This window comes from Ochlerotatus camptorhynchus, unplaced genomic scaffold, assembly GCF_037179485.1.
Source record: "Ochlerotatus camptorhynchus isolate MF236.1 unplaced genomic scaffold, CSIRO-AGI_Acam_v1.1 ptg000040l, whole genome shotgun sequence".
NCBI classification, from domain to species: Eukaryota; Metazoa; Arthropoda; class Insecta; order Diptera; family Culicidae; genus Ochlerotatus; species Ochlerotatus camptorhynchus.
In genome coordinates this window covers 2,398,373-2,423,587 of record NW_027040531.1, presented here as the reverse complement: position 1 = coordinate 2,423,587, position 25,215 = coordinate 2,398,373, and the positions used below count along the sequence as shown (strand labels likewise).

Below are 25,215 nucleotides of genomic sequence, written 5' to 3'. Positions count from 1 at the left end.
TAAAAAAAAATTCCCAGATTACTTATAAAATTTAGCGAAAGTTTTTGAAGTTCGTAAAACACATCTTAAGCTTCTCAAACATTTTCAAAGTTTCCGAAACGATTCAACTTTTTTTTTTAATTTGTCTGAAGTTCTCTGACTTGATCAGACCCTCCCACACTTTGCTTGAAAATCTCTAAACACGTTGTCCCCTTATTATAAACAAAAAATGTCCACAAATTCTGTGTATTCCAGTCGAAATTTCAACATCATCCTCAGTTGGATTCGTAAGATATCGCGATTTTAAGATTCTAAGCGATTTTCTCTTAAAACGTCTGTTATTTATAGATGTGTGTGAAACTTTATAAACCTGTAACTTTTTTGGATCAATTCCTACAAATTTGCGATCTTGATAAATTTGTTCAGAAAAACAATGACAAACAACTTTGTGGAATACTGTAAGCTCGTAATATTTTATTCAACTTAGTGAAATTTAAAACAAGTTGAACTATGTCCATACAACAGTTGGAACTTTACTGTACTTGCCCTAAAGAAAAAAAGTTGACTTTTGTTTTGTCCCAAATGAGGTCGCAAGCTTATTTTCGAACAACGTCTTCTTCAAAATTATTTGAATGAGTACTAAGAAATCCTCGACAGATACTTCAGACTTATTCAGTGTTCCCTCGTCTGTCGACAAAAGCAGACCACTCTCGATGTGTGCCACGCGATCGTCTGTGGTCCTTCTCATTGTTCTTCATCAGCAGTTCTTTAGGTCGATGCGTCGTCGACTTTGGAAAGCAACCGTTTAGTGATGAGTGTGTGAGTGCTACCCACATTTTGCGTCCATTGCTGCAATGGAAGCGCCTCTGACCCCCGTTGGCTGAACTGCCATACAATGAAACCACTGGAAGCGGCTCCAGTTCTGATGGAGGAGGCTTTTTGGATAGCGGAAGATAAAGTGTTTATTGTGTTGTACCTTTTGACTATACTTTTAAGGTGTATTGTATAGTGACCAAGAATCCTCGGCTCTGTAAAGTTAATTCGTTTGAGCCTTATCAAACAAATTAATAAACAACTTCAGACTTATTCAGTGTCTTGTACTAATACTCGATTGAAGAAACCATCGCAACTTACCGAATATATAGTAACCTAAGGAACATTTTCACTTAGAAGCTAGTTAAACTTAAATCTAAAGGGTGTCCACGATGAAATTGCCACACACAAAATTGATTCGCAAAATTCGAGTTTTCATCCGATTGCCATCAAATTTTCAGGGATTGAGAAATAACTATTAAACTTCATTTAACTTTATTTACAGTCCATACGCAAATGCCCGCACCTTGGCCTTAACCCCGGCCATAAGATTCTGCACAACCTGTGAATCAACCGTTTTTTGCATGTAAACCCATACTTTCTTCAGTTCCTCGACTGTCTTCACTACCTTAGGTCGTTTAAGAAGGTGCTGCTTCATAATCGCCCAGTACTTCTCGATGGGGCGGAGCTCCGGAGTGTTGGGAGGGTTGAACATTTTCGGCACGAAATTGACCTTATTGTCCGCATACCACTTCAGCACGTCCTTGGAGTAGTGGCATGAGGCCAAATCCGGCCAGAAGATTGTTGGGACGTTGTGGGCCTTCAGGAGAGGAAGCAGCCGCTTCTGGAGGCACTCTTTTATGTACACCTGTCCGTTCATCGTGTCCTGGGTCACGAAAGGTGCACTCCGCTTCCCGCACGTGCAGATGGCTTGCCAAACCAGGAATTTCTTCGCAAATTTGGACATCTTCTGAGTGCGGACATGCTCCGGAACGCTGAACTTATCCTTGGCCGTGAAAAACAGGTTGCCGGGGATCTGTTTGAAGTCGGCCTTCACATATGTTTCGTCGTCCATGATGCAGCATTCAACTTTCGTCAGCATGTTGAGGTACAACTTCCTGGCACGGGTTTTGGCGGACTTGTTCTGCTTCTCGTCGCAATTAGGGGCCTTTTGTACCTTGAACGTTCGAAGCCCAGCCTTAGTTTTGGCCTTCTGGACAAAACTTCGGCTTAGGTGCAGCTTCTTAGTTTTGATCACAGGACTTTAAAACTTGCAGGATGTAAATAATGCACTATGAACTAAATCCACCCAAATTTTCATTAAATTCTACCCAACGGTTAAAAAGTTAGAGCAATTTCATAGTGTGGCAATTTCATCGTGGACACCCTTTAACCTCCTGTAAAAGCAGGAACTCCACTGCTAACTCGTATTCCAGCTTCTCCGAAACATGCTGGAGACAGGTCAAATTATCTACTAGATCAACAACGACTGGTGCAATATCGATAGCATCAAAACTTATCCAAGCAGATCCATAAATCCCATTAGCATAATCTACAATTCAGTTATATGAAAACCAGATGAACTTCTTCTTCGCATTCATAAGCTTATCGCATATTAGCTTATTGCGTGCTCTTAACTTAGTGTTACAAACACACTTAGAAAAAATCTTGTAAATTTAGGTGCTCTGAAACTGACATATATGAGCGTCAATTTTGACATAACATTGAATCATAACAGAAGCGAAATTCAGTTAAATCAAACGTACTTTTCGTTGAGCAATGAACTTTTCACTCTCGGACCACTTAATATTACATGACATGTTTGTTTACGTCTCATCCTTTATGTGAAAGATGGATTCCGTCACGTGTAAAATTAGTTATTTCTAATTGTGTAGCTATTAATTGAGAGCTTTCGATGCCTGTACCATTTTTGCATTTGTATAATTGTGTGGCAAGTCAATCCCATTCAATGCCCATGGAAGTCAAGAAATTTTCCAATCCGAAAAAATTCTAGACTGGATCGGGAAATGAACCAAGGCATCTCCAGCATGGTCTTGCTTTGTAGCTGAGTTAAGGGAGACCCCAAACCAATGTCGATAGCTACAAAACATGTCCAAGCATAATTCATAAAGCCCATCTCCATAATAAACAATCCATTAATATGAAAACCAGATGTTCTAGGTTCTCCAAAGCATGCGGAAGTTTAGATCAAATCAGTGCGTAAAACAGTCAGGTTCAATGAGTCATTTTCATATGAATATGAACTGCCATCTGCCTCATCATTCACTGCCTCGTGAGTAAACGAGTCACTGCCAGCCGAGCACTCAGTCAGCACGTTCCTTGTTTTGAATAAATGAACGTACATTTTCTATGGAAAAATCCCTCAATTGCATGCTGTGTGAGCGAAGGCAACCTTTACCGCTTTGTACGAACGGTCTGGACAGAGCAATGAATTGAATAGTGCAATGCTTTCACACTCAGCCTAAGCAGTCCATAATTTTACGCTCTGGATCAAATGATCTACTATATATCAATAATGACCGGCACAATGTCAATAGTAACAAAACATGTCCAAGTATAATTAATAAAGCCCATGCCTAAAATTGGCAATTAATTTATATGAAAATCAGATGTTCAAGGTTCTCCCAGTCATCCGGGAGTTTGCATCAAATAATCTACTATGTCAACCACAACTGGTACAATATAGATAGACTACTAGATCAACCACGACTGGTACAATGTCGATAGCAATAAAACATATCGAAGCAGGTTCATATAGCCAATGCGCATGATTTACAATTCATTTATATGAAAACTATATGTTCTAGGTTCTCCAAATCATACGGGAGTATAGATCAAATGATTTACTAGATCAACCACGACTGCTACAATGTCGATAGCATCATAGCTTTTCCAAGCTGGTCCATAAAGCCAATGCGCATAGTTCACAATTCAATTATTTGAAAACCAGATGTTCTAGAGTTGGTTGGAAATGCTATCTAATATCAACATGAAGCTTAAGTGTTATAATTTATTAGCTAGAGAAAGTTCTGAAGAGGGTAGGTTGACAGTACCGCTGGAGTTCGACAGTGTAAAAATTGAATAGAAGTTGAAAATGATCGAAGGGCCATTAGAAGATATTCTACGTTCTCCAAATCATGCAGAAGTTTAGATCTAATCATCTACTAGATCTACCATGACTGGTACAATGTAAATAGCATCAAAACATGTCCTATCATGTGCATAAAGCCGATGTCCATAATTAACAATCCATTAACTGTCAGAACCAAGGGTGCAAAGTGCGTGGCGATGCTATGAGCAAGAACCCTTGGGATTCTGTCAGTTAATATGAAAACCAGATGTTCTAGGTTATCCAAATCAAATCGCTCGAAAGAACAAAGGAAAGCAAGCATTCCTGAGAGATTCGAACGATGCTTTCATGTGAGTCTCTGTGAATGACCAGTAGTATTCCTGCTGTCCTCAGGGATGCCAGATACGTTTGCAAAATGTATGTACGGAAGCTAAGGAAATGTCTGCATTTGTCTGTATCAGTGATTTGGAATAATGGTGGTGGGGTGGAGAAGCATTTTCAACATTCCCTTTTTTTTAGAAGTTCTCTAAACTTCTTTGATGCACTCTTAACTACTCTTTAGTTGTTTGAAATTCTCTGAAATTACTCTACGCTTGACTGAGGATCATTTGAACGTATTCGAAGAGACTATCTGAGGTTAATAAAAAATATCCTACAATTTTGCCAAACTGCCTTGAGGATTCCTTGCGCCTTTCTGGTATTACCTAATATACAATAATGTTCCTTGAGCAAGTAGGAACTCTTATTATGAGAAAAACTAAAATACATTAATTTGTGACGGTCTCCGACGACAGTGTCATATGAAATTTTAGTTTGGTACTGTTATTTCAGGCGTAACATTTGATAACGGCACAAAAGCTTTTGTAAACAAACTTTGTAAGGTCCTTTGCACGTGAACCAAAGTACACCTACGCAAACCAATACCACTTTCGAAAAGGTGAGAGTTGCCCCTACCCGATGATGTTATTTGTTTTCGTGGGTGTACTTCGGTTCGCGTGCAAAGGACCTTACAAAGTTTGTTTACAAAAGATTTTGTGTCATTATCAAATGTTACGCCTGATTTGATAGGTTGTTTACAAGTGTCGGAAGCAAAGGCAGTGGATTATCACAGAAAATGTGTCGACTGCGATGACCGCTCACAAGACTGGTGAAGATACGGAGGCTTGCTGGTACCATGGTGGAATGAAATGCAAAGATTGTCAGATGCTTATGGGATTTAACCATAGTAGTAAAGAGTTGCAGAGTCGCCGTCAACGCCAATGCTTACTGAGCATGCAGCCAGAGACTACAGCTATCCCCCGAAGAACGCGTTACCCACTGAGTTGCACCCACCGCTTTTTCTCGACGGGGTTTCAACCAGTCGGTCTGATTTTTTGCATGGGAGTAGTGCCAATGAAGAACTAGTCACTCGCAGAAAATCAGAGCGCTTGGTTGAAAATCCACCGAGACAAAGCGGTGGGTAGAACTCAGTGGATAACGCGTTCTTCGGGGGAAAGCTGTATGTTAAATAAGACACACGTGAAGACTGAAACCAAAAGTTCCAATCGAACCATCAAACGCGGTTCCAATCGAGAAATGTATACGACGAATGAGAACGACACAAATTTGAGTTCAGTTCACTCATAAATCACATAAAGTGCAGGAACTCAGCGATGAGTAAATTTTCCTCATGTTTTCTCAGGTTTTTCCAGGAAAGAACTTCCGAATATGAGAAAGGTAAAGATTGGATTCACTCAGTCTATTGGTACAACAGCTTTCCCCGAAGAACGCGTTACCCATTGAGTTCTACCCACCGCTTTGTCTCGGTGGGTTTTCAACCAAGCGCTCTGATTTTCCGCGAGTGACTAGTTCTCCATTGGCACTACTCGCATGCAAAAAATCAAACGGACTGGTTGAAACCTCGCCGAAAAAAAGCGGTGGGTGCAACTCAGTGGGTAACGCGTTCTTCGGGGGATAGCTGTACTTCTAGACTAAATAAAATTTTCGTCAATTTCCTCATTTACCGGCAGATTTTTCAGGTTTTCCACAGAAAACCAAAAGGCAAATTTACTCATCGCTGAGATCCTGTACTTTTGGCCATTATGAGTGAACTAAACTCAAATTTCGGTTGTTCTGATACGCCATGTAAATAAACACAAGCACTTGAAGAGAAAAAGCGTGGGGAGTATTGATATTGAGGTTTATAAATTAATTTGTAAGATTTAAATGCCTATTATAATCTTTTACATCATCATCAATTCGATTATAGGTTCCGTCGTTCAAATTCGCAACAATTTCCAAAACAGGAACTGCACCCGGAGCTGCTAATAGTTTTCAACTATGCTACGTATGCATCTAAATCGTTTTTGAAATAAAGCTGAAATATAAAAAATCAATTTAAAATCGACTTTCATCTAAACAACAATTCAATTGTCAATTCGGGTAGATTAATCACGCTACATAGTCGAGAGATTTCCGTCACGCTTTGATTGGGGGAAACCGACAGAATTGAAACCAATTTCCTCTGACAACGCTGTCTTTGAGAAACCAGAAGAAAATGACATTTTGTTACGTTTCTTTCGATGTATTTTTACAGAAGGAATTTTTCTAACAATGACTATTCGTTTTACCATGACGTTGAAGCAGACGACAGTCACGCAAAATAAAAGTCACACGAAATAAACACAAAATAGCGGGTTGCCAAACCTTGCAGACAAAATAACTTAGTTGGCCGTGCAACCAGTTTTACTGTTATTCTCTCCGCGCGTCTCTGCATGCACCCATATATCTGCTTTTCTTTCATAAGGGCCAATGCCGCAAACGTAAACAATTACTTTTTCCGCGAATTTCTCGAGTATGAAAACTGTGTAAATAGAGCGATGATTGTGTGTAAATAGAGCGAGTGTGATTGTGTAAATAGAGCGAGAGTCCTCCTATCCGATAGAGTTGGTGGCTTATATGAATTGACTTTGAATCACGAGAAATTTACGAAAGAAGCTATTGTTTACATTTTTGACATTGGTCCTTAGTGTCGATATAACAAAACAGGGGCCAAATTTTAGTCAGCTATTATGCATGAAGTTTCACATATGTTATGTGTCAATACCCAAAACTCTGTGGCACATCTTTTGTTTTGGCGAGAAAAAGTATATTGACAAATGATTTTCAATAAAAAATAAATCAACGCGCCCTGCCCAAACGAGTAGATTTATTAGTTTTTGGTCGAAACCTGTAACGTTCTCCAGGTGGCGCACTGGAATTCCACCAACTCGTGGTACTCACTTTGAAGGAATTAACCGATCTAGTTATTTAAAAAATCAACTTAAGCGCCAATCAGGATTCCCTGAATGCTGATCTCCTGTTACGTACAAATCAATTTTGCCCGGTAACACGCCGACTAGTCGGGGGTTCGAAATTGATTAAATAGACAGCCGATTAACTTTTGAAGTTTTACCGCCACCATAAAATTCCAGCGAAACACACTTTAAAATTAAACATCAAATTAAACAATCTCACATACTATAAGAATTTTGCGAAACTAAAACAAAAATTTTATTCACCGGATCATGATCGGCCGAAAAATAACGCTAATAATAATTACTTGTGACTTACCCCTACACACTTAGAAATTATTATTTTTACAAGGGACGTAATTCAGCTTTGACGTAAATCATGGAACATAAACAAACATGAGTGTCCTGAAACTGAAACCTATGCAACTCGACGAAAAGTGCGTTTGATTGAATTGATTTTCTCGTCCTTTTCAACTGATTCTTATGTCAAAAGGGCCGCTTGCATGTGTCGGTCTCAGGGCTCTAAAATTTACATGACTTTTTCGTAGTGTGTATATTTACAGCTTAAGCCTAAATCCCTATTTCACTAAGCACGCGCACTGGCCAGTTCTTCAATTATTCGATCGATTAGCTCATTTCTTGTGCTCAATTCACTCGCGAGATTAGCTAGTTTACTGTTGACTGCTACAACTAATTCACGAAGATGTCGTTCGATGAACACCTACACCAACACGTAATTTCCCGCCATCTATACCGTGCCGGCGCCAAATCGTATCACCAAAAAACCAATCTTGTGATCAAGCTATATTTATCGACAGGAAAACACTCATTACTGGACTTATGTATATGCGACCAACAAGAGGTACAAACTTACATCGATTTTCTGTGTTTCACACGCGTTAATACTTTTTAAAAGGATACTACTAACTGCTATCGGCGTCGATTTGTTGTCTGTTGAACTACCGATATTTCGCGCTGATGAAGGCTTGATCGATGCGTGCTTGCCTGGCATAGGATTGTTTGTCCACGATTTTGCTCTTTCTATTGGTTTGCTCCCTGCTGCTGGTGATCGGTCCAAAAGTCTGTACGAAAATGAGCCTAATGCGTGCTAGCCTCTATTTTTTATTGGCGCGGAGGCTTCAAATCTTACTATTTATATATATATTTTTGTAGGGATACTGAATCTGAGTGAGAAGGTTGGATTTGATTTGAATATTTAATAAAATTTAAACCGTTTTTTTAAGTGTGTAGAAATTCAGTTATTGATCGGGATTACATCAAAATCATTACAAACCAGCAGAAAAAGTGACAATTTAGAGCTGGGCAGATCAAATGTTGAATTTTTTTATGCACGATGTTATTGAACAAGTTTCAGCCAAGTTAAGCGTCTTTAAATCACCAGAGAACCTATCAATTACGGTAAAAAATTATCTACAGCAAAATATTGTTTGCCAGATATGTCTACCGCTAAAGCTATGAACCCTGAGTTTTGATTTGGCAGTCATAAAATAATTTTATAGAATAATTTTATGACGACAACATTAAACCTTCATAAAGCCACAAGCTGCAAGAGATGCTATGATAAAATGAATTAATTATAAATCTTCCAGTCACAAGGATTGTTACTTGGTAAGTAAAAGAATTGTGGTATTCGACAAAATTGTTCTGCGTTGTTTAAACAATCCAAGTCTCAGGAATGGGCAATAATGAGTAATTTATGAATATTCGACAAGCAAAACACACTCAACTTACACAATAATAAAACCTGACATTGAAAGAAAGGATGTTTCAGAATAGGGAAAGTTCATCAACTTTCACTCACCCCCATCTAATATTCTTTATTAAAAATGCAACAGTTTAAACGAGAATCTCGTGTCCACAAAACGCTCTCGTGCATAACGACATCACTTTGTCCTAGACAGTTTATTCCATCCATATACCATTCGACGACAAATCACTAATTACTACCCTCTCTGTTGGGAGACATAAGTCCCTTGTTTGTCACGCCACGAGCCACCCGAGGCCAACAGAAACACCCATTTCGTACCACTTTGATTGCTCGTGCAAACCGTGGGTACTCCGGCTCTGTCCTTGAATTCGAAATAACACAAATTTCATCACGACCATCACCGACGGTAACCAACAACGAAAGACGACTTTACCCTCATGAGCTAGCAACCGTATGAAATCCGTTGTTGTCACGAAACCGCCAGAAAATAATATACTTTTTCTAATTAAAAGGTGCGGATTAGCAGTCTGCCAAAAAAAAATCGTTCTGACAATGAAAACGCCGCTATGTACCAACACATTCTCAAAGTACTTTCTCTATTTCTTCAATCTTTCAGTATTTAACCCACTACCGCAATAACGACAAGATGGCAGATCAGACCACCGGCCGGCAGCTGCAGCGGATTCTGCACTACTCAGTGACCCCCTGCCGGCCTCTGCTCGGGCTACGGCGCAACGAATGTGCATTATATGACGTTGACTGTGATGAAGTGTACCCTAGGCTGTACATTGGTGATGTGTGAGTATTTCTTAGTATAAGAGTACTTAACGGAAACAAAACAATCAAAATATGAAAAGTATTCAGGTTCATGAAAATCCGTCCAACGAAGAACCAAAGCTAATTTCCTCATCCAAATGCATTCCACGGATTGTCTAAAACTCGTTGTTCATTTCCGTCCGATTCATGTTGGAACGTTTGCATAGTTCATGCTGCAAGGTGATGATGATGAAAATAGGTCATCCAGCACGTGCCGTCCTTTCATTGCACAGCAATAACCAACCTTTGTGTGCCTATAATAAATCCATAATACTAAACAGAACTTGGAATATAATCACTTTATGTTATTTTTTATTGGGCTCCTACCGAACAATATAACACAATAATCACATTGCCGATGCGTGACTTTCACGTTTGCATGACGACTAATCTGAAGCAATCATCGACTGCGATCAATTAGTACTTTCTCGTCGTCCCGTCGTAGTGACCCTTCAGCGACGAAACCGAAGCAAAAAACCGGTGATTAATCCCTTCTTTCCGTCCTACCTACTCCTTTCGATCCGCAGGGAGTCAGCTAGAAACAAGCAGTATTTACGATTGATTGGAATCACACACGTGCTGAACACGGCAGAAGGAACGCGCTTCGGGCAGGTGGACACCGGCCACAGCTATTACCGGGACATGTCCGGAGTTAGGTAGGCCAATGGTTTCTCTGTATTCAATCTTCCTTGTTTATGTAGTTTCGTAGCTTTATGGCTTGGCTTGATGATTAGGCAACTGTTTGCACCAAAAACTCGTTCGCACTTGCACTTTTGTTACCTGGTTGACTGGGCGCAATGGCCGTCAGAGCACCGATCAACGAGTGGATCGATCGTATCTTAAGCTAAGATTAGATAAGACTACCGGTTGAGATACGATCAGCCGATCGCGGGTCCGTGACATGACAGCGTGCGATGAGTTCAGACCGCCACCGTTGAGAAATTCTAGTTGTACTTTCAGGTACATGGGCTTCCCGTTGACCGACCAGCCATCGACCGACATCAGCCGGTACTTCTACATCGCATCCAAGTTCATCGAGAACGGAATCAACAGCGGAGGTGAGTTGTTGGCTTTTGATCTTTTATGGGTCGGTTCACTGGAGCATGGCGATTTGCGGGCTATTTGGTTTAAAATCGGTTTTAAAATCGGTTTCAACATCACTTTTCGTCTGCGACAAATAGCAACGCGCCCAAACTATTTCACCTGTATAAAACATTCCCAATAGGTAGGTCTTGATCCTCTTTAACTCGACAGTTTGATTGCGACATCGTAGAACCAAATATATAAGAAATCGACTTAGCTAAGGCTGACTAAAGGTAAATTGGTACGCACAAAAAGACCTGTAATTCGTGATTCATTAAGTTTAAAAAATCCATTAACGGTTGCTGTACTTTTATTAAAACTTCAAAGTTACAGCATTAGATGGTTACATTTCTCCAGTTCGAACGAAATCTCGAACCTTCCTCATGATGGAACCCATCAGCGCCCGCACAGTGGAAACGGACATGGAATCAGCGCATTTATTCCATTTTGCCTGCATTTGCTGGATGTCTTTGACTGCCTTGCCGCTTCGTCGAAGTCACTGCTCTGAAATTGCCCAGTATTTTGCGATTGGTCGAAACTCCGGGCAATTCGGAGGATTCATTAGCTTGGGGACAAAATCGATCTTGTTGGCAGCATACCATTCCAGCACCACTTTGGAGTAGTGGCAGCTGCCTAAATCGGGCCAAAAGATGACTTTTTGCCTATTCATCATCCGCAAGGAACGGTAATCAGGCTTGGGAATTGTCAACCTCATGACAATAAACTATGTAGCAAAGACAACAACAAAAAGTCAACGTTCATCCTGACAAGCACGATGCAACAAACTTCTGCTTGAAAGGCTGATCTACTGGGCTGTCTCTCAACGAAACATTTTCTATTCTTGCCTTTCTCTCATTTGGCCACGACATCTGCTGCGTGACGTTTTCCAGAACGACTTAGTTGTTTCACGTACGTCGGACGACAAGATTGACGGAAACTGTTGACATGGTTATTGACGAAAAAAGTCTGTCATGTCATTCTTCCATTCTGTCGCGACAAAACTGCCTCTGTTCGTTTTCTAGTAAGGGGCTGTTCATAAACTACGTAGACAGTTTTTTTGGGATTATTGACCCCCCCTCCCCCTGCGTAGACAATTGTCCATACAAAAATATTAAAATTTGTATGGGCCATGGCTAATTGTCAACCCCCCCCCCCTAAACTGTCTACGTAGTTTATGGACAGCCCCTAAATGCATGTCACTTTGCATACGAGACATAACAAGATTGACATAACTGGAATTGTGTTGTTTTGACGGGATTTCACCTCTGACTCGAACGATAGCTCGAATCTTGGCGCCGTATTTGCAAGTATCTAAGTGATTTCTTTTTTTTTTTGTTTATTAGTTTATTTGATAAGGCTCAACCGAATTAACTTTACAGAGCCGAGGATTCTTGGTCACTATACAATACATCTTAAAACTATAGTCAAAAGGTACAACACAATAAACACTTTATCTTCCGCTATCCAAAAAGCCTCCTCCATCAGAACAGGAGCCGCTTCCAGTAATTTCATTGTATGGCAAATTGTTGTACGCCAACGAGGGTCAGAGCGCGTCCATTGCAGCAATGGACGCAAAACGTGGTCAGCACTCATACACTCATCACGAAACGGTTGCTTTCCAAAGTCGACGACGCATCGACCGAAAGAACTGCTGATGAAGAACAATGAGGAGGACCACACAATGGTTGCGGCCGAGAAAACAGACGATCGCGTAGCACACATCGAGAGTGGCCTGCTTTTGTCGACAGCCGAGTGAACACTGAAGTGATTTCTAGTGATGGGTATTTTTGGAACGGAAACGACTGGAAGCTACCGAAAATCGATGTCCGACGCAATTTTGGGATCCAAGAATTTTCCAGAATGACCATTTTTTAATGTATCTTGTCGTGCGTCAATGACAAAGGTGACGCTTTTTCAGGCATTCTTCGATGTAAACTTGGCACATCCCCACGTCCAGTCGCGATGTAAAACTTTTGACCGGGAAGCCATGGAATTCTGCTTCATGTGCAGGTTGGGATGTTTACTGGCCGTGTACGACTTGTATCCTTCCCTGGCAAGGATGTTCCGCACCGTTTGAAAGTTGCAGTTGTTCCCTGGTTCCAGTTTTTTCGTAAGTCCGCTGATTCCTTTCCACACTCAGGGTTTCCTTGTAGGTTTTGAGCACTCGATAAACTGTTGATTTCGGCATCTTCAGCAGTTTAGCCAGCTTCCAGGCTTGACCACTCTGGATTTTCCAGGTGTGTGTGCACAATATTCGCGATCGACTGCTTTGATCAAACTTGCACCAGTTGTTCCAACACTAGAGACGTGCTAGCGGCGCGCGAGGGGCGTTCCAATTTATTTTTAGTCAGCCTTTATGAGCCTCTGTGGACGCGTGCTAATATATGAAAGCTTTCTTCTAGATGTCTTGTCCGATCAAGATGGTTGATATCTCGTTTAAAAGACTTCATTGGACAGGATTTTATGTCGATCTGACTTCCGGATCCGGAGATATAATAGGAAGAATAATTGGGTTCTTTAATTTTGAAAAATTTATCGTTTTTTATACATCATCTGAAAGAGCTTCGTTTTCGAAGTCACAGCGATATTTTTTCAAACCCACACACTTTCATCTCGATTTTTAAATCAAGATTTAAAACAAAATAAAAACTTCACTGTTTGACACTAAACCAACAAACTGACAGCTCGCTCCCATACAAAGGGACACCGAGGGGCGCTAATAAGGTGATTTTTGCAAATGTAATCGTACTTATTTAAAATAGTTCCAGTGTACCAAAATCGATGAAATTTTGGGTTTGGGTTCCATTTTTAATGCAGATTGCGAATATGCATTTACCTCAACTCTTAAAGAACCCAATTTTATTTCATGATATTTTATAGTTAATTATGTGCGTCAGTGTACCAATCTAGGAAAAGTATCTCCGAGAGACTTATCCGATCACCATTGTTGATATCTCATATGACGGTGTTCGGCCATTTGGTCGAATACTTGAAAAGAGAATTTACACGAACACTACTACCTGAGTATATCCAAATTGCTTTTTGGAGTAATTCTAAGTAGTAATTTTACGATTATTTCTTTTAATTTTTCCACAATTTTGTTTTTTTTTTTATTATGAAGATAGGAGATTTTTCTAAATTCTATATTGTATGTAACAGAAATTTTATACTTTCTATATATTAATTATTATTTTAATTGTTTTGAGCTGCTATTTTTAGTTTTGTAATTGGCATGAGTTTCGATGTTCTAGTTATATGTGGACTTTTGTCATGTTTAAATCAGTAGTTCTTTCGTTTATCAATTTGTAACTAATTTGGTCAAATTGCATTCGGCAAAATTACCCAGAACTCATATGCCATAGGGGAAATGGTTCTAATGTTGGCCTATGGAGCTAAGATTGGGCTCATCGCTAAAAATCTGCTATTTATCAATTTTATCGAGATGAACGCGTCATGGGCTTAATTTATTATCTAGATATTATCAAAAATTAGATTGACCTGTGAAACAAAAGTTATATACACCTGCCTGGTGGATAAACGATGATTTTTAGGATTTGAAAAACCGAAATACCCCTAAAATCTTGATAACGGCTATTTTTCGATACAAATAAACACATTTGAGTTTTGAATTCACTACAAACAGAACGCCTAGATACAAAATACACAAAAAGAGTACAACACTTATACAAAGGCACAACAGTAACACCAACCGGTGAACACTCGTGTTTATTTCAGTTACCGTAGGGACGTAATTTGTGACTAGCCCCGGTCCCTTTCAAATTGTATCATTATTTATGTACGTGACCAGAATCAAGGAAATTTTTCAGAGTATGATCTTTGATATACTAAGAAACTTTTTAACGTTTTCTTTAACTTTAACTTTTGATTAAAAAGCCTGAAAATATGAGTAAATCTTATTCATAGTGTATTGATTCATCATCAGAGGATGTCAGTGGAGACCGCATGAACCGAAGATGCGATATACCGAACTGCGGTCCAATGCAATAAAATGGAGAAAAAAAAATGTGTTTGTATATGTATAAATGTGAGTATTATTGAAATGAATCATGTCGAAAAATAAGTACCGACTGGCGGGAGACTCGAACCACGGACGTTGCGATTATCAGGCCTATGCTTTATCCATGCTTTAGGATATCGATAGGCTAAAAGAAGAAGTGCTCAGTTCCTCGCATACTCGACGCCATTTGGCCGAATACTTGTACATATTACTTTTATTTTATTTTTTTAATTGAGGGAAAGCCTAATGTTACATTTGCTCGTAATCATTGATGAATAAGGCTTGTAATCGAAAAAAAATGCACCATTTTTATCCGTGTGTAACTTTTTTATCCGTGGGTAAAAATTGATGAAAATCTGGGTATAACTAGTTTGGAGTGAATTGTTTACATGTGCAAAATTTCATAGCTATCGGTTCAGTGGTTATTGAGATGTCAAGAAGAAAATCGCCGGAGAATTTTGTGCGCCGTCATGGAAAATCCTACTGCGACCATGAGATGGATCGGAGGACAACTGGGAATCACCCATACAACTGTGTCTCGGGTGGTAAAATCCTTTAAGGAGTCCCAGACGACCGAGCAGCGGGCTGGAAGTGGAAGAAAATCGAAGACAGCTGGCACTGTGAAGCCCCGGAAGGTGTTGGATTATTTCAAGCGTAATCCGAACCTTTCGATTCGCGACGCGGCTCTGAAGGCATAGTGTTCCGCCTGGTTCGTTCAGCAAACCATGAAACGAGCTGGGCTTCGTGTATTCAAGGTCCGGAAGGCACCGAACCGGCGTGATCAACAGAACACGTCGGCCAAATCCCGCGCAAGGAAGCTGTATTGAGAGTGGTTAACGAAACCGATGTGTGTGGTTATGGATGACGAAACCTACATCAAGGCAGACGCAAAGCAGATACCGAGGCTGGAGTTCTACGTTGCCAAATCACGGTTTGATGTTCCGGAAGACATAAGGAAGAAGAAAGTGGACAAATTCGCCAAAAAATACTTGCTCTGGCAGGCCATATGCCATTTCGGTAAACTGAGTAAACCGTACATCACAATGGGTACCATCAACAGCGAAATTTACCGCACCGAGTGCCTCCAGAAGCGCATGTTGCCCTTCCTGCGGTCCCACGGAGGCGAGACATTATTTTGGCTGGACCTGGCATCATGCCATTACGCGCGATCGACGTTGGATTGGTACAGAGACAATATCGTTGTTTTTGTACCAAAAACTGCCAACCCCCCAAATTCACCAGAGATTCGTCCGGGGGAAAGATTTTGGACCATAATGAAGGCCAAAGTTCGAAAATCGTCCAAGGAGCTTAAGAACGAGCTGGAGTTGAAGAAAGAATGGATGAAAGTGACCAAAAAGGTCGGCTCCACCATTGCACACCTTTCCCTTAAGACCTCTCATCTTAAGAGAAAGGTGCGGGCTTTCAGCGATGGGAAGGAAATTGAATAAAGTAATTATGCTGAAACATAATCCATATGTATAAGTTCATTCCCTGAAAGTTTCAAAAAAAGGCGACTTAAAATAATTTTTTGGCGAACACTTTGTCTGGTGCATTTTTTTCGAGAACAGGCCTTAAATCCTAAATCCTAAGACATTATCCTCATTTGTACTATGGCTATTAGACCTGATACAAAAACGACTAAAACGTGGTTAACCAGAAATATAGCAAGGTTGAGTATGGATGGTTCCAGTTGCATATATTCTGATATCCACAATCATATACAATCTGAATAATTCGTGTACGATGCACAGATTAGCCAACCGGTGAACACTCGTGTTTATTTCGGTTACCGTGTGGACGTAATTTGTGATGAGCCCCGGTCCCTTTCAAATTGTATCATTATTTATGTACGGTCCATATATTTGAAATGACGTTTCACATTCATCTAGTGATGACCGATTTTCATTCGAATTATCGATTAATCGATTAACGAACCGAAAAGTAAAATATTTGTAATCGGTTATATCATGCCGATATAAGCATTAACATCTCCAGAGGATCACCACCGATAGTTTCGAACATGTGCTGCACTCTCATTGGTGGAAAAATTGCAGCACAGCGAATCGAAAATAATCGATTAGTTGTTAATCGAGTAATTAAAAAATGGGACATCTCTGATTCTGGTGTGATTGTTTTGATAAAAAAAAGTGCGCAAAATTTCATCTCTACCGAGGGGGCATCAAAACCACAAAATTACCTTGCATACGTATTTATTGGATGAAAGGGACCGTGAAAGAGGACACTCAAATCGAAAGTTTTTCCTCCGACTGTTTCATCTTAGTATTCATCTTTGGTAACACAACACTCCAATTAATTTGATGTGCAACACGATACAGTTATTTTATAACTGAACCCCGGTCGACACACAACCAGGGTATAACAAAGTCACTTTCAATGGAAAATCGTCAAGCAATGACAAAGCTGTCATCACTTTCAATTGAAAGTAATTTTGTCTTCAACATCAACAGAACCACTTTCGATCAGTTTTCATGCTGTTTGTTTTGGCTTGACTCGTGTGCATTTCGTCATTCATTGTCAAATGAACTTACTTTCGCATGGAAGCAAAGCTGTACGATCCTAATTCACGCAGTTTTTCTGACTTTTGTTGTTTGTGCACTCGCATAGATCTGTGCACGTGGATGTTAAATTTGTCATTGTAGGGTGGGTAACATCAATAGGGTATTTTTGGAATCGAGGTGACGTCTAGAGGCCAGAAATCGGTGACCGTCGTATTTTTGGAATCGGAATGACGTCTAATGATCAAAAATCGATATGCGACGCCATTTTGAAATCCAAGATGGTAGCTTCCGGTTAAAGAAAATGTGGGAAATACTGTCAAATACCCATCAATATGGACATTTTTGGAATTGGGATGACATGACATCTAGAAAATCGATATCCGACGCCATTTTTAAATCCAAGATGGCGGCTTCCGATTTCAAAAAAGTGAGAAAGATTGTAAAATACCCATCAATGTTGGTTTTTTTTTAAATCGGCATGTCATCCGATTTAAGAAAAAGTAGGAAATACTATCAAATACCCATCAATATGGGTATTTTTGGAATTGGGGTTACTAGAGATTGGAAATAAATATGCATGTCAAGATGGTGGTTTCCAGGTTAGGAAAAAAAGTGGAAAAATACTGTCGATTACCCCTCAATATGGGTATTTTTGAAATCGGGATGACGTTTAAAGAATGAAAATCGATATCCAACGCCATTTTGAAATTCATGATGTCACCTTCCGGTTTAAGAAAAAGTGGAAAATTCTATCAAACCGTCGAACAGTACCAGTACCGGTACCCTATCGGAACCGGCGCAAGGTAACCTAAATGACATTAACGGCGCCGGTGATGTAGCGGTAAGCGTGATTACCTCTCACCCCAGCAGGCCTGGGTTCAATCCCAGTCGGCGCCGCCGGGATGTTCTGAGGCATAACATCTCTGATCACACCTTCCTTCGCATGGGAAGTAAAGCCGTTGGTCCCCGGTTCATGAGTTGATGGGTCGATAGGTAGCACTGGCGTGCACAGGGTGGGGCAAGGTGGGGCAATTGCCCCTCCTTTTATAAAGAAGATGTTTATTTCCACATTTCCAAATTACGATATAAAATAACTTGTTTTCTTGATAACATGATTTGAAGGTAAAATAACTTCATTTCATACTATAAGGGCACTGAAAACCTGGTATGGTATCTGAAAATTGCACCACAAAGGTGCATGAAGGGACAAACTTCAATCAAATTTTTTGGTCAAAAAATTGCACCACAGTGGTGCATACAAAAAAATTCTGTTGTAATTTTTTTTCAAGGTGTTTCATGGAGGGATAATAGAAGAGGGTTAATTTAAGGTTGAAGCAATTCACCTTCGTGGTGGTAAATCGAAGAGAAAGCTTTTTATTGAATTTCTGGTGTAAAAATATCATCAATCATGGAGGGACTAATCAATGGTGGAAAAATTGAATCACGCTAAAAATTTGGAGGTGCACATTTAACGGAATATTTCTGGTGAAACGTTCGCAATACTGTGGTGAATGTAGAAGCAAGGTTTATCTATTTTTTTGGTGCATAATTTGCATCGTTCTGATGAATGCAAGCTTCATTGAAAATTTATGGTGGAAAATTTGCACCATTCTGGTGCCTGAGAATTGCACCACAAAGGTGCATGGTAAAACAAACTTCACTGACAATTGTTGGTGCACCATTCTGGTGAATGGAGGAGCATGCTTTATTGAAAATTAATTACTGGTGCAAAATTTGTATCGCTCTGATAAATGAAATTAACAGAAAATTTCTGGTGGAAAACTTTCACTAGTCTGGTAAACTAAGGCACAAGCTTTATTTAAATTAAGCTATATTGAAAACTTCTGGAGGAAAATCTGGGAACGGATGGGCAAGCTTTTTGGCAAATGTTTGGTCTCAAATTTGCATCCTTTTGGTCAATAGAGGAACAAACTTAAATTATAATTTCTGGTGTAAAATTTGCACCATGATTGGAGGGAAGCTGCTTTACTGAAAAATCTGAAAATAGGGGCAAGTTTTATTTTGTGGAAAGCCTGCAACATTCTGATGATAGGAGAAGCAAGCTATATTGAAAATGTCTGGTGGAAAATGGAAAAAAGGAAATCTGCACCAATCAGAAGATTGGAGAACAATTTTTTTGAACATTAACGGTGAATAATTTGCTTCGTTCTGGGCAATTGAAATTTCCTGGTGTAAAATTTTCTGGTGTACAATTTTCTTTGGGCCAGTTTGTATTGAAAATTTCTGGTTTAAGATTCAATCTGCTGCATGAAGGGGCTAGCTGAATTGATAATTCCTGATGTAAAAATTGTACAGCTCTGGTGAATAGAGGGGCAAGTTTTATTGAACATTCCTGGTAGAAAAACTGCAATGTTTTGGTGAATGGACGGACAACTTAAACTTGGCTTCTGAGAAGAACCTCAAGGGTATTGAATTCTGAAGAGAAGTTACAAAAGAATGCAAATTCTGCGAATAATTTCTAGTGAATCCTGCAGATAGTTGCAAGATAATTTCGAAAATAATATCTAGAGAATCAAATTTTGAATGAAATTCCAAAGAAATGTTGGGGAAAGTTTCAAGGAAATTCAGAGGATAATTTCAAGATCGTTTTGGGAAGAATTTCTGGAGAATACAAAGGAAATTCTTCTGTAACATTAGGGGAATTTCAGTTCCAAGGTGCTTTGAGAAAAAAAAAAGTTCTAGAATATTCCTAGAAGCACCTCAAGGATATTGAATCCTTAGGACAGTTCCAAAATATTTCTGGAAAGAATTCAAAGAAAATTCTGCGGATAATTTTTAGTGCATCCTGCAGATAGTTCCAAGATAATTTCGAAAAGAATACCGAGAAAATCAAATTTTGAGTGAACTTCCAAAAGGATTTTAAGCAAAATTTCAAGCGAATTCCGAGGATAATTTTTAGCTCATTCCGGGAATAATTTCTGAAACTCTAAAGGAATTTCAGTTCCAAGGTGTTCAGAAAAAAAAATCATGAGTAATTGTAAATATAATTCCAGTGGACTTCTAAGACGAATTTCAAAAGAGCTCTTGGGAGAGTTCTAAAAACTCCGAGAAGATCCTCAAGGATATTGAATTCTGAGGACTGTTCCAAAATATTTCTGGGGAGTATTCCAAGAAATGTCTGCGAATAATTTCTAGTGAATCCTGCAGATAGTGCCAAGATAATTCCGAAAAGAATACCGAGAAAATTAAATTTTGAGTGAAATTCCAAAGGGATTTTGAGGAAAATTTCAAGGGAGTACCAATAATTTCTAGCTCATTCCGGGAATATTTCAAGAATTTCAAAACCAGGAAGGCTATCGACGAAGAACTGGACCACAAAAAAACAGCTATGATTGTTGCTAGTAAAGCAAAGCGACTACAAAATTGCTATATAATTGAACATTTCATCGATATTGTGCGCATACTTTGCAAAGGTAGCCGACATTCGGAAGGAGCGGAAAGTGTGCCACCCAGTTGGTGGCTAACTACGGTCCTGTGCTGGAAAAACACTTGGCGGAAGGTGCAAAAAATTGCAAGTATACAAGTAAACGTATTCAAAATGACATGATTACGTCGTTGCACAATGGAATGGAAGGAAGATGAACCACCACCGGAGCAAAAACTAAATAAAATTAGCTAAATTGAACAGTAGGGAAAAAGTGGGAGGAGGACAGCACCATCTACCACGTACTTTGGAGTACTCCCCATCCCCAGATTAAATGCACCATTGAAAAAAATTGCCCCTCCTTAACAAGATTCCTGTGCACGCTAGTGATAGGTAGGGTCCAGGTGTGGGAGCTGCCTTCCTGGCACGTCGGTAGCATTGGTGCTCAGCACGGAAAACAAGATCGACGGAAAAAACAAACCAAAGAAAAAAAAAAAAACCTAAATGGCCAAATTGGAGAAATCCTGGTAAGGGTGCCACTTTTCCGAAAGTTAGGAAAATCCAAAAAATTTCAGATCTCTATCATATATCGTTAGAAAGTTACAGCTTTTATAAAGTAACGCCGGATCAAACAAGACCCCATTATGAGCAAATCATTCAACTTCAATGAATATTTTTCATAGGAATTTTACATCCATCTACCTGTGTATCTTGTAAAAAATATGAATATCTGATAGGCCACCCTCCAGTTCGATTCCTAACTCCAAAATATGGGCCTGTACACAAAATGGTAAATTGATGAAAATTTAGAGGTCGCACCAATGATTTGAATTTTGTATGGAGAATTAGTATGGGAGTTTTTTGATTTTCACTTACATTGCTCTAACTTTGGTTGCAGTTTTCCAAACGATAAAAAATAATTCTTTTATGGGGTGGCTTTTTCAGTCTTTTAGTAGAAACGAATATTTTTTTACGTTCCCGACGTTTCGACCGTTTGGTTGCGGCCTTTCTCAAGGGTTGTAATGTCTATCGAGAAAGCCATCCCATAAAAGAATTCCAATCAACCAGTCGAAGCCACCATTAGCGTTAAAAATAATAATAAGTGGTTTTCATGATGACAAGTATAAACAAGCCTGTTGATGGTATGATGAAATTGGCGTTGTTGTCTTGCACATATTTATTTGTCAATTTACTCTGTTTTTTTATCTTTCTTGATATGGTGTAAAACTGATCGTGATTTATTAAATTCATCCATAGTAATTCCTGTAATAATTTTAAATCATTGGCGCGACCTCTAAGCCTTCATCAGTCTTTACCAATGTTTGCACAGGTTCACATTTTTCATATTCTCCGCTTGGAATATTTTTCGGTAAGAAATTATCGAACAAAGGACACTTAGATGAGTGTGCAGACTGATCTAAATTTTCATCGATTTTCCTCATATTTGAGCAGATTTTTAAGGAAAAGCGAGTAAAACTTTACTGAGTTTATGAGTGACCTACGTTTTTGCTATTTTAAGTGTAAAACCACTCAATTTTAAGTCTATCTAATGTAAATTGTGAAAGTTCCATAAATAGATAATGAATAGAAATCGATAAGTCAGCAAAATTATATTCTTCTAAGAGAAGCCAAGCACAATGGAACGCAAGCCCATGGAACTTAACAGTTCTTTGAGGAAATGACACCCACATGCTCCGGTCAACCCCTATAATGCAGTTTTGAACCCAAACTAATTTTCCATTTTCCCTTTTAGGCAAAGTCCTGGTACACTGCATGATGGGCATGTCGCGTTCGGCGACTTGCGTCCTCGCCTACCTGATGATCGCCCGGAAGATGTCTGCCACCGAAGCGGTCCGGACAGTCCGCATGCACCGTGATATCCGGCCTAACGAAGGCTTCCTGCAGCAGTTGGCCGACCTGGACAACGAGTTGAAGCGAGACCGGCTGTACTATTGACTCGAGTGTGGCCAGCGTTTCCGGAGGAAATAGCGGTCCCTTACCAATTAAACTTCCTGACCCCTCACCACTCTTTTTGACGAACACCTCATGTTCATCTTACCCCATCATTGACAAGTCATTAATTACAAAAAGATAATATATGCTGGTTGGCTGCTGGAAATCGAAGCCTTCTCTTCTCACAAGGAGAGTAGAACAAGTTTCCTGAAAGGATGTAGGTTCGAGGTAGATTTATGAGATTTTTCTACGATTTAGCAGAAGATTGTTAAATTATACTATATCTATGTAGACAGAGAGGCTTATAGTTTTTTTTTTTCTCCGACGAGATGCCAGGACTAGTGAAAGAACATGGAATGATCTCAGCTTCATATATCACAAAACAGAAACCCGAAACACAGATTCACGAGATATATTTATACATATACTGTTGGTGTGATTTATTTTATTCCACTGGAATTCACTGTCTCTACCTGCCCGGGGACAAAACTGGGAGTAAATCAACACACGAAAAACCCAAACTAGCATATACGACACACGAACCACTCTCACTATAGGGAAAACCCCAATAATGATGGTAGAATTTTATCGATCACAGACAATCTACTGTCTGCTTTGTTACATACATGCAATATATACCATCTAATACAGAAACTGTCATCCCCGCCTCCCCAAATATGACATTCACTGGCGTATTTACAATTGACACACACGAATGGTTCTTACTCAGCGCTTGGGAAAATTCCTGAATCCGAATCTTCCTAGAGTTGGAGGGCACCCATCAGAAAGCAACATGCCAGGATCGAGAAGAGAACAGTAGTCCACCACTGGGCCAAAGAGCAGGGAACGGAAAAGGGCAGAAGGAGTTGTAAAACGGGGAGCATATAATCAAATGAACCTAGCAGAGGACGTGAATGTGTAACGTTTTTATGGGTCTGAGCGATTTGTTGTTTTGTCGGTTTTTAGGAATCAGAGTCGTTAACAAGGCAAGGAAGTTATCGAACCGGATACGATTCGAATCGTAGCACACCAATATTTATACAATAAAATAAATACATACAAACAGAAATATAACCCAGTGAGAGATTTAACAATGGAATCAAATACAAAACACACAACAAAGGTTCTAGAACGATAAGCAAAAGTTTCTGATAGAAATAAAAAAAAAAGCAAGAGCATATATATTATGAAAAAAAAGAATTCATTAACAATTTTATTAGATTGACTAAACATTATAAAAACAAGAAAAAAAAAGATTAACATGAATAGCATGATTAAAAGTATAACAGAATTTAAGAAACCTTTCAAACTCTCATGTCCGAAGGAATGTGAAAGAAATGGCTCCAAAAAATCATTCGTCACTTGCATGACTAGCACATAGTTCGTTCTACATGAGAGTCCAATAATACACCAACCCACCACCGACCGGCGCCGTCAAAAACCGGTGGCTGATGGTAGCCAATGACGACCATGACTATTAGAACGAACTACGATGATGATGGAAACGTTGAACGGATTGAGCTAAAATAAGAAGTCATTAACCGCTCAACGTCCCCACCCACAATCTGCGGTGGCAAGCGATCAGTCAGCAGCGATGATAACACCTACAACTACATAGCTATCAAGGGTGCGTTTTATTGGTGGTCTCTCCCCCCCCTCTAATTTCATAGTCTTTTCCTAATAGCTGACTAATGTTTGATAGGGGGTTTGTTTTCTTGTTGTCGGTGAATCGAATAGAAGAGAAAAAAGTTTACCACTGCTGTGGGTGGCGATGATTGCTGAGAAAAGTTTTCCGTTCAGACCAGAATGTTTATGAAGTCAAACAAATAAAGCTACAATGGCAGACAAACAGACGTGACTCGTTGAATCAGTTTTTCTTGAAAACATTGTACCTCAAGTAATAGGAACTCAGTAACGAAACGTGAGTGGTTCGCGGAAATGATAATATTCAAATAAATCGGTAAATGCGTGAACGATGAACCAGAATGAAGTGCAACGTCTATTTGTCTGTGCTACAATGGTAGACAAGCATGTGTAATTGATTCGTGTTTCGTAACTGGGCTTTCCATTTGATCCCGACCTGATTTGGCACGTAATAGCAACATTCCAGGAATCATTTTTCACCAAAAATTTACGATTGTTAAGAAGCTGCCGACCTTTTCCAATACCCCTTAATCGAGGCTAGGCACTTTCTGCCAAGTTCAATCTTCTACAACGACAGTCTTATTCAATCTCGTCCGCCCGATGATGAAGGAGTGCCATCCGGACGCATCCAATCAAACTGACCGATTTACGTCTCACACGAAGAACTAACTGTGTAACCACCGACATCGACGCGCGCTATCAGCGTTTGATGCGTAGCTGACCAATTGCAGCGCTGGTCATCGAGACTAGGAAGATTGTGCCTCCAGCAGTCGAAGCGATACGAAATGCTCACAACAACCGGTATGGTTCGGTATTACACGGACAAATCTGGCCTTGTATGCCTACCGAATACGGGGGGAAGCGACGACGACCCTTCAACTCTCTTTCTAGAGCCATCACCCGAGAGAAGGTT

The 25,215-nt window shown here is 39.7% G+C and overlaps 1 protein-coding gene across 3 annotated transcripts in view; it reads left to right on the top strand.

Moving 5' to 3' along the window:
* The window catches only part of LOC135713096 (dual specificity protein phosphatase 3), a 139,807-nt gene extending 116,096 nt beyond the window's left edge, over nucleotides 1-23,711 (top strand). For 2 of the 3 annotated variants that reach the window (XM_065236220.1, XM_065236204.1), the window contains 4 exons: nucleotides 9,501-9,682; nucleotides 10,228-10,356; nucleotides 10,649-10,758; nucleotides 22,459-23,711. In XM_065236220.1, the coding sequence (XP_065092292.1) occupies nucleotides 9,531-9,682; nucleotides 10,228-10,356; nucleotides 10,649-10,758; nucleotides 22,459-22,661 (594 nt within the window). In that variant the 5' untranslated portion in view covers nucleotides 9,501-9,530 and the 3' untranslated portion in view covers nucleotides 22,662-23,711. The remainder of the gene's footprint in view (nucleotides 1-9,500; nucleotides 9,683-10,227; nucleotides 10,357-10,648; nucleotides 10,759-22,458) is intronic. The other variant, XM_065236211.1, reaches the window with a different exon arrangement.
* The last annotated feature ends 1,504 nt before the right edge of the window (nucleotides 23,712-25,215 follow it).